A 10,783-nucleotide genomic window follows, 5' to 3' on the forward strand; every position below is an offset into this window, starting at 1 on the left:
TATTTCTTGGTCACCCAAGACTCTTTTCCTTGTCAAAATATCTTTTAAAAATTTTGAGTAGGTTGGCATGTTCATTATCACCTCCGTAAAGGGTAGGGTAACCTCAAGTTTCTCAAGCATATCACAAAATTTGGCATACTTGAGGTTTTCCCTACTCTTTATGGCTCTTGAAGGGTAAGGAATTCTAGAAACAAGTTGGGAATTAAAAGATACCTTTGGAGGAGCCGAACTTTTTGTTACCTTTTTAGAATGTTGCAAAGGTAATTCTTCAATAGCTTCCTCCTCATAAGGGAGGTCTTCCACATATCCATCAACATCCTTGTCTACTTGAATTCCCCTTCTAGTCAAATCTTCACAAGCTTTCTTTCCTTTCTTGTCTTCATTAGCTTCACCCGAACCCTCAATGGGTGAGCTTTCCTTTTCATCATCCATTTCTAACCCATTCCCCTTGGGATCTTCATCAACTTCCAACTCAAGGTCCTTGTAAGGGTCCTCAAGCTCTAAACCACTCCTTAGCACTACCGCATGAGCATGGTGGCTATTTGAGGCATCTTTGGAGCTTTGTCCTTGAGCCAACAAACCACCGGGCGGCCTTTGAGGGTTAGCCATAGCATGAGAAGCCATCCTAGATTCCATTTCCCTCATGTCCTTAAGAAAGGTAGCTCTCAAATTTGCTTGTTCTTGTTGAGTAGCTTTAGCAAAATTAGCTATCTCTTGGCTATGTTGAAGTTGCATGTTCTTTATCATCTTCAAAAGCTCCACTTGAGAGAGCTCACCTTGGGGTTATTGATGAGGTTGGTTGGTTATGGGTAAAGGGAACCCATAGTCATATCTAGCATTGGGACCTTGGTTGTTGTTTTGCCCCCCTTGGAAGTTAGCTCTAGGACCATAGTTGTTGAAGTTTGACCCTTGACCTTGTTCTTGAGACCCTTGAACATACCCTTGCCCAAATCCTTGATTTGCTTGATTTACTTGATTCCCTTGGTAAAACCCTTGGTTGCTTTGATTTCCACCAAACTCTTGGTACCCTTGTTGTTGGTTGCCATAGTTTAAGGGTTGATTGTTGCTTGACCATTGGTTTTGATTTCCGGAATTATTTCTTGGGTTTGGGAGAATCCCCCTTGGTTGAGCAAAACCGGGTGGATTGGTTTGGGTTTGTGGTTGGAGATGTTGGGGGTTTTGAACATTGGTGCTTTTGTAACTAAAGTTGGGGTGGTTCCTTAACCCGGGGTGGTAGAAATTGGTATTTGGATTGTAGGTGTTTGGGTTGTTGTAAGGAGGCCTTGGTGGTCTAGGATTGTTGTTGTAGCTTTGAAAAGCGTTCACCTCTTGAGCATTCTCTTCATAGGCACCATTGTAATTGTTGCCACACAAGTCATATGTATGACCACTTCCTCCACAAAGTTCACAACTTGAGGCTTGAGCCACTTCTTCCATGGGCGGCCCATATGAGGTCGCGGCTTGGTTCACTTGATTCTTTGAAAACTTCTCAAATTGTTTTGTGAGCAAGTCGAGCTTGGCATTTGTCTCGGAGTTGGAGGTGTTTTCCTTGGGAAATTTCCCATTCCTTCGTAACATGTTCCCTCTAGAACCATAGTTTGCCTCCGAGTCTACCATTTTCTTGATCAAGGCCGTGCCCTCTTCATCACTCAAGTGGTCAAAACCTCCCCCCGCGGAGGCATTTACCATCTCCTTAGTTCTTGGTAGTAAAGTTTGGAAGAATGTTTGAGTAATGTACCATTCCGGTATTCCATGGTGGGGGCAACTTGCTATCTAGTCTTGATAACGGTCCCAAGCCTCACCCAAGGACTCCCCATCCTCTTGTTGGAACGTATGGATCTCATTGCGGAGCATCGCGGTCTTGGAGGAAGGGTAGTACTTGGCCATAAATGCTTTGGCTAAGTCGTCCCAAGTAGTGAAAGTATCCGGTGGGTGGATGTTCAACCATCGGTCCGCTTTGCCCGTCAATGAAAACGGGAACAACATCATTCTCAAGGTGTCTTCGGACACCCCATTCTTCTTCATTAGTGAAACTTTCCTCTTAAACTTCCGGAGATGAGCATGGGTATCCTCTTCAATATGACCCCCGAACAAGTCCTTCTCAATTAACCCGACTTGGGAGGGATGCATTTCAAAGTTGTTTGGGGCCAAGGTGCCGAAGTTGATAGGGTTACATGAATCATTATGGTTAGGCCGGTTATGATCTCTAAGAGCCATTTGTGGTGGTGGATTTGGTGGTGTTTGAGGTGGGCTATTATAATTAAGGAAGTTATGAAAGGGGTTCTCTACTAAAGTCTCAATTGTGGTGTTTGGTTGGATCGTAGTTGTTGTATCAAAATTTTGTGGGATGTGTGAGTTTGGTTGATCAATGTTTGCTTGTGTGGAATTATTCCTTACTCTTTCAAGAGTCCTAGTCCTCAAGGTTCTAAAAAGCCTTTCGGGGTCGGAGTTGAATAGAAGAGCTTGGTGATTCCTTCTAGGCATACACTTAACAAATCGTAAGTCTCCTAGTGTTTTTACACACTAGGGAAAGGCAAAAATCACACACACTCTATAAACAACAATCAACTACTAAAGCAAACTAACAATTGAGACAAGATTAAAGCAAAGACTCTAAATAAAACTAAGCATAACCTAACGCCATCCCCGGCAACGGCGCCATTTGATAGGTAGAAAATTGTCGCGGTTTCCCTCTATCAAAACTATTTGTAAAACCCGAAAAAAGCGTAGTATTAAGTCAGGGTCGAACACAAGGACGGCGGGGGTTGCTACTAGGTTTAACTTTGAGTCAAGTTTAATCAATACTAAGAGTAGGGGTTTTGGTTTTAATCACTAGAGCAATTGAACAAATGAGTTGATGAAAATGAATATGATTAATTAAAAACTAGGGCTTTCGGGGTCGTCCAATGGTTTAAGGGCAAACATGATGAATCAAAGGGGTCAATGATAAGAGAGCATCCTAAGGGTGACAACTAATTCTCATTAAGTATCACACTTCACTTAAACAAACAACAAGACCCCCACAAACTTTCATTCAATGAAGGAATTAAGCAATAATGAAAGAAAGGCACAAGCTTTCACTCATGCAATCAATTAAACACCTTGTATGCATGAACAAGAAAGATAAACAATCCACCAAAGACCCAAATAATCATACAATCATGCCCCTAAAAACCATGTAGACTCCCCCTAAACCCTAGAAGGAAGTCTACTCACTCATACTAAAGATAATCATGCTAATAAGAGAAGAAGAACAAATAACATAAAGAGAAAACATGATGATTATTATAGCAATTATGAAAGGCAAAACAATTGTAAACAAATGATTAATAAGTAAATAAGGGAGGAGATTATACCAACAAAAGTAAAGGAGATTGCTTGATTGAATAATATGAAGAAAAACCTTCAAAATCCCCCAATACAATCTTCAAAGAACAAGAGTAAACTATTGATTCTAACTAATAATTGCTAGTTTTACTAAATATTAAGGAAAGATTAAGGAAAGATTAGTGCTTGATTAAGAAAAGATTACAATTAATAAGGAAAGTTTTTTGATCTAGGGTTGTGTGTCGAAAATGAATTAAGGAGGGGGTATTTATAGCTTACAATTGTTTAGGTCGAAAATTACAAAAGAGTTCAAAATGCGGAGAAGGGAGTCTCGAGCCGGTGGGTGGCCACGGTCATTTGACCAAGACAAAACCCTCTGGAACTTTTGAGTTCCAATTAAATCATCACGTATGGCAAGCCGGTGGGCGGCGCGCACGCTGACCAAGCTCCAGGGAGGTGTCTTCACCGGTGACCGACGCCGCCGCCTAGCCATTGGGACTCCTTCTTTGGTCTTCAATAGTCAACGTAAGCATAGTAGGACTCTCAGCCGGTGGACCGGCTGCCGGCCGACCGACCGGGAGTCCTTCCTCTCCTCGATTCACTCTTCATCTCTTCACTTCACTCTTCTCTTCTAAGCATCTCTTGAAGGTCCAATATCTAGCTCCCTTAGCCCTCTTCCTTATGCAAAATCTGCAGCGAGGCATACAAATCTCATAGTACGGGCTAAAGCTACAAAATGGGGTTAAAAAGGGTCAAAACCCGCATGTGATCGGGAAATATGCCTAGAAAAGAAAGGTGAAATAGACACAAAATGGGGACTCATCAAAGCCCAACAAACAAAACAAACCCAATAAATAAGACAAGCCCAATTAAATATGTAAAACAAGCTCAACATATTACTCATGCACAACCCAACTATTAAATCATATTGGACCCAAACATTTGATAATGTGAGAAAATGTATGTATATAACGAAAAATATTTAACGGATTACGTTATAGAAAGCATGAGACGGGAATTTAAACGATTCATACATACTAGATTTGGCACCGAGGGCACCCATAATATGAGTATGGCCCAAACTACAAGTCAAGCCCAATAAACAAAACTTAATGAATCCAACAATTAGAGTCAAATGAGTCCAATAACCTAATCATGTAAAACCCAAACATTTAGTTGGCATAATTTACCATTAAAAGTGATAAACAAGGGAGAAGGGGAAAGATAAGGGTGTGAACCCGTCTATACTCGTGACCACCCTTTTACTACTCGAAAACCAGCCCGAGACCGCCCCTAAAAGACTGTAACTACCTATGCAACCCGCTCACAACCCCTCCCCCACTGTTGTACACAAAACGGCCTGCAAAAATGGTATCCACAAGCCCACCACGGTCACCCAAATACCCTGAATCGGTCACCAAAACAGGGGCATACGTGGTCCAAGACAGAGCTTTCGAAGCGGGAAAACTCGACATACCTAAGACGACATGGGAGGATAGAAGTAAACATGAAACCAAAACCGCATCTGTCATAGATATAGGACGAATTCGACAGCAGACTTCGCCTCAGTTTTCAGACGGCATTAAGACAGGATTGAACCAGAAACGAGACACCACTAAATCATGGATGACACCTACTAAACTCAACTCAACCATGTTCGAAGAACCCGGGTAAAATAGTCCGCTCCAACGTCATTTGAGACGGAAAATTAACACACTTTACTTGTGAATACCACCAGTGAAATACGAGCACAGAGAACAAATTGACGCAACAAACAAAAGAGCATACAAATGAGGAAAATTATAAAGTGCTGAGCTTTAACCAACAAGGACATGAAAACGACGTGTGAGACGGAAATTTCGACATGGTTGTCGAGTAACCTATCACCGTTACCTTTAGCTCTCGAATTCCGGAGTAAAACATCCAAAAACGTGCGCTTTCCTTCAGTCTTCAAGGTCCTCAACTTAAAAGAGGAAAAACGAATTATATGAGTCACTAAAACCAAAGCTTTCTTACCTTAAAAGAATGAGGACGGAGAGAGGAAGCTAATGGTGTAAAAATAATGGAGTTTGGTTGAGAAATAAGGGAGAAAATGGAGGTTGAAAGAGGCGGAAATGGTGTTGTACGGTGCTCTGATTTTTGTTGAGCTGCTGCTGTAGTTTCGTTGTTGGGGTTTTGGTTTTTTTGTGGTTGCATGTGAATGTGAAAAGAAGAAGAGACAAAGAAGGGGAGGTGGGGACGCTAATTGAATAAAACAGCCATACAACACTATATAATAATGTTAATATATAATAATATATAATAATAATAGTAAATATATATATATAAATATAAATATATATAAAAGAGATATTTAAAAGTAGGGTGTAAGAGGTAGGTGAACGTGTTGTCGAATTCTGGTTGGTCCGGATTAAAGGAGGTACAAGGTGAAATGTGACGGTCTATAGCTAGATGGAAAAAAGTCTCGAGTTTATTTTAACTTGAAACGGAGACTAATATTATTACTGTCACTATTATTATCCGACCAAAAATACGTATACATTTATTCCTATATAAATTATGACTCAAAGATATAATTTAATAATACGTATCTTTATAAAAATGAGTTTTTATATAATACGTTTATAAAAATTGTGTTTGACATAAAATTAATTAAATTGAATAATTTAAAAATATAAAAGAAAGTAGCCAAACGGTTTAATAAATTTTAAATGTCGAAATGGGAAATTCGCGGGTGTTACACTTCTCCTTTGCACATTTCCAATAAAGTCCATCCCGCAGCTCACCGGCTCCAATCGTTGTCCTCGAAGAAAGGTCCTGAATTAGACAAGTATTTTGAACAAATTCAAAACAATAATTAGTAGCCAATTGAGAAACGGATATGAGATTGCACTTTAAACTTGACACAAACAGAACATTAGTAAGAGTAAGGGATTCATTAATATAAACGGATCCCATTAAAGTAGAAACGACTTGTTGGCCATTTGAAAGACCAACAGGACGCCCATCAATTTCAAAGCAATTCTCCAAATAAGACAAGGTGCCCGTGACATGATTCTAGCTCCCGTATCAATTATCCATTTGCACATACCACTTCAGCGATCCGAGGCAAGAAGAGCAGAATAACTCGCACCAGCTGTTATGGCATTTGTGTGCACAGTGTTCGAAGCACTTCCCGACCCAGCCCCTGTACCAGCCGTAGCTGACCCGGTAGTACCAGAGGCTCCCCCTCGTGATCCCTTGGACCTATAACGACGATAGTCGGCTAAATTGCGAGGCCTGTCGCCCCACCAATCAGGAAACTTCAAGGTCTTAAAGAAGCACATATGAGCTTCGTGTCCCCTGGTATTGCAGACAGAACAAAAAAGCTGTTGACGCTCCCCGCGCTCCTTGTCTCGAAGAGCGCGCCAGACTATGGAATTAGGAGCAGATGGCGTGGCAAAGGCTGTAACAGCCAAGACATCAAGATCCATATTAGCGGTACAGAGTCGTTCTTCTTGAAGGACAATGTTATATGCACGATTAAGCGATGGCAACGTCTCTAATTGAAACTCTTGTGACCGTATATGGCCATATAAAGTAGAGTCAAGTCCCATGAAAACTTGATGTAAACGTTCATTATCTAAGCGTTGAATAGCTTTCGGGCCAATACCGCATTCACATTTTCCACAAGTACAAGCAAATGGTGGTTCATGAATAACGAGTGAGTCCCATAGCGATTTTAGTTTACCGTAGTAAGATGTAACGTCCATAACTTTTGTTTGTTTGCAGTTATGCAATTGTGTTTTGAGGCCATGGATTTTCGTGCCATCTACCACCGCAAACTGTGCTTTCAATTCCGACCATAAGACGGAAGCATCATCGACGTAAGAAACGTTAGCCAACAAGGAGGGATCTATGGTGTGCCGGATCCATTGGACGAGCGTGCGCTGAACTGCTTCCCAATTTTCGAGATCAACTGTGCTAGTGGGTTTCTTGATTGTCCCATTAACAAAGCCGAATTTGCGTCGCGATTTTAACGACATCGTCATAGATTTCTGCCAATCGTCATAGCTGTCTTGACGAAGGACAACGTGTGAAATTTTTGCACCTGGTCCATCTTGGGGACTGAGGTAGTAAGGATTAGAGCGATCAATTTTTGGGAAGACGACAGTATCGTCGCCAGGAATGGTAAGGTGTCGAAGGATTTTCGTGGTGGCGGCTAGGGTTTAGAGGTAATCCCTGATACCATGTTAAGGGAGATGATGGGATAATGTGATGATTGTATTAGGTTTAGGCCAAAAGAGCCTTATATAACAATTATACAATAAGCTAACTTCACTAATGTAGCTAAATAATATGCAACAATCACATAACCAAATAACAATATAATCTAGCATATCATATAATTCCTTAACAGAAAAAAAGAAAAAAAAATTAATTTTCTAGACATGTAAAGAAACCTTTTAAGATTTACCAATCGGGACTTGCTTGTTGGGTGAAAGCCTAAATTCTATTTAGGTGATTTTCAGTAATTGAGTGACATTATAACGCAATGCTAGGTTGCACAGACACTCCTCCTAATCAGCGTTCCCGTGTCAGACACCCGTGTCAGACACGACACTCGTTGGACACACGTCAAAATGTGTCGGACACTTGTAAAGCCGTGTCTAACTTTAATCTTTTATTTGGGCACGTGTCCATGGTATTTTGAGCCGTGTCCATGGTATTTGGACACACCTCCAAACGAAATCAAGTTGAATTTAAGGTAAGTGGCGAGAATTGTTATATGGTTGAATTTGGTGGGGAAATAAGCTGAATTGGAGACAAAGGATGTTCTTTAGACTAGTAATGAGATGTCGAAATAGATTGATTATAAGTTGGTTTTTGGTTTTGGAAATGAGAATGAGTTATAATTAATGTAAGTTTTACTTTCACTTATTTAAATTTAATATTCAACACTTTTTCAAAAATAAAATCACACACATATTTAACTATAAAATATATATTTTATTAAATTTAAATGACGTGTCCCGTGTCCTAAATTTCATGGGATGCCGTGTCACGTGTCCGTGTCGTGTCAGTGTTCGTGTCCGTTTTGGTGCAACCTAGAGGCAATGTACATACATGGTTTAGATAAACCTCAAAGACACAAAATTTAGTGAATGCGAATGAGTAAACTCAAAAAAGTACAGAAATATTAACCAATTTTTTTGAAATTTTCATCTCTAGTGAGGAAGTGAACAAGCGCCCCTGCTAGCTCTCTAGCTCCATTACATGCATACTAGAAAGTAGGAACTGTGATACAGAGTACAACATCATTAATCTTGGTATGAAGTTCAGAGTTTAATCCCAAAATAGTAGTCCAAACTGTTAGACAAATATTATGAAGATAATATTGCGTTAGTTAGTATATGATTTAGTTATGTAAATCTTTGACCCTTAATACTCTCCTTACTTAGCTGATCTCCTTCCCCTTTTGTAGGCTTGTATATTGACTAACCATATTGTAATATTGCATATAAATATGAATGACAGAGGAACTCCCAAATCAGGGATTATAATTATTAACATGGTATCAAGAGATTAAGGAGAACTCGTCATCTCCTCGATTCTGAGCCTTGTTTCGGTTATCTTTCAAGATATCCTCTGCCTCACGCATCACCATAATGACAAACGATTCCTCTGTCTCTTCTTCCTCTAAAGTCGGCCTTCATCCCGTGTTCACCGTATCAAATATTCAACACAAAATTCATGTTCTCGACGGCACAAAAGTAACTTATGCATCATGGGTTCGATTATTCAAACTTCATGCTCGTGGGTATAAGGTGTTGTCTCACATCGATGGCACACCTCCCCCCAAAGAGACTGACGCGGATTTCGAGTCGTGGTCCGAAGTTGATGCCCATGTTCTCCAATGGATTTACGCTACCCTTAGTGATGAACTTCTTCCCCGTGTTCTTGAAGACGAATCTACGGCCCGTGCAGCGTGGGTCCGGGTCGAGAATACCTTCAATAACAACAAAGGGGCGCGTGTCGCGGCTCTTGAACAGGAATTTGGAAATCTCCGTCTCGAGCACGTGGCCTCGTTGGATGCTTACTGCCAACGACTACGCGAACTCGCCGGCATGCTTAAGGACGTTGACGCCCCTGTCTCTGATCGTCTCCTCGTCATCCAACTGGTACGTGGTCTTCCTAATGAATATGATACCGTTGCTTCTTATATAAATCAGACCACTCCCAATTTCGAGACTGCTCGTAGTATGCTCGAACTTGAGTTGCATCGCAAGTCTGGCCGCGATGAACCCGCCACTACGTTGGCTGCTCCATCCTCTCCTAACACTGATTCGTGGCCTGATACCACCACCAAACCAGCCACACCAGGCCCTTCTCGACAAACCAATAATAACACCAACAACCAACAACACCGCCAAAACCGTCGCCACAACAACAACCGTAACAACTACACCAACAACAACCAACCTCGCCAACCCACGTCTCAGCCCCAAACACCAGCAACCCAGACCTCCCCGTGGGGCCCTCCACTTGGATGCCACCACCCTGCCCCTACCCCACCTACCCCGGCTGGACCCAACCGTGGCCATCTTATGCTATGCCTAATCTCGCCCTCCTTCATTCCGTGGCCAGTCATCTCGTTCCCAGGGACAAACTTATCTTACGGACACCGAACCTCCGCAACTTACTGACTTGAACCAATCGTTCCAAGCCCTTACTGTGCAACAACATGTGGACCCTTGGTTTATGGATACAGGTGCATCGTCTCATCTTACGTCGGATCCAGGTATAATTTCTAAACCCCTTAATTCGAGTAAGATTCGTTCAGTATATGTCGGCAACGGCAATAGCATTCCAATTATGGGTTCTGGCACCTCCACTATACAAACCCCTAACTGAACCCTACACCTACGACAAGTCCTCCATGCCCCTAATATTATCAAAAATCTCATATCAGTGCGCCAATTCACTAAAGACAACAATGTCAGTGTTGAATTTGACCCGTTTGGTTTTTCTGTGAAGGATATTCCGAGTGGGAAAACGATTCTACGGAGTGACAGTAACGGCGAACTCTACCCTGTGTCCACCGTCCCACCTAGCTCCTCTCCGAGTCCACCTCAAGTCTATCTCGCCCATCACCACGATGTTCGGCATCCCCGTCTCGAACACCCTGGGACATCTATTTTAAGTTTTTTGCATTCCCATAATTATATTGAATGTAATAAACATCATGCTTCTAGTTTATGTTCATCCTGCCATATTAGCAAGAATAAGAGACTTCCGTTTCAACATTCTCATTCCCACACAATTGCTCCATTTGATATAGTACACTGTGACTTATGGACCTCACCACTTTTAAGTAAACAAGGATATAAATACTATATGGTGCTCATCGACGATTTCACTCAATTTGTGTGGGTCTATCCTCTTAAATTTAAGTCTCAAGTTTTCGACAAATTTA

The 10,783-nt window shown here is 41.4% G+C and overlaps 1 protein-coding gene and 1 non-coding gene across 2 annotated transcripts; one reads left to right on the forward strand and one right to left on the reverse strand.

Moving 5' to 3' along the window:
• Positions 1 to 1,747: 1,747 nt before the first annotated feature.
• LOC141635280 (small nucleolar RNA R71) lies at positions 1,748 to 1,854 on the forward strand. The gene has a single exon (XR_012539979.1). It is a non-coding gene; the product is annotated as a small nucleolar RNA R71 (small nucleolar RNA).
• A 4,568-nt stretch (positions 1,855 to 6,422) lies between these two features.
• LOC141630392 (uncharacterized) lies at positions 6,423 to 7,352 on the reverse strand. The gene has a single exon (XM_074443222.1). The coding sequence runs from the start codon at positions 7,350 to 7,352 to the stop codon at positions 6,423 to 6,425; it is 930 nt and encodes a 309-aa protein (XP_074299323.1).
• Positions 7,353 to 10,783: the final 3,431 nt, after the last annotated feature.

This window comes from Silene latifolia, chromosome Y, assembly GCF_048544455.1.
Source record: "Silene latifolia isolate original U9 population chromosome Y, ASM4854445v1, whole genome shotgun sequence".
NCBI lineage: Eukaryota > Viridiplantae > Streptophyta > Magnoliopsida > Caryophyllales > Caryophyllaceae > Silene > Silene latifolia.

What these genes read in the sequence shown, in the direction of transcription:
- LOC141630392 (XM_074443222.1), bottom strand. Translation starts at nt 7,352, where the DNA reads ATGTCGTTAAAATCGCGACGCAAATTCGGCTTTGTTAATGGGACAATC.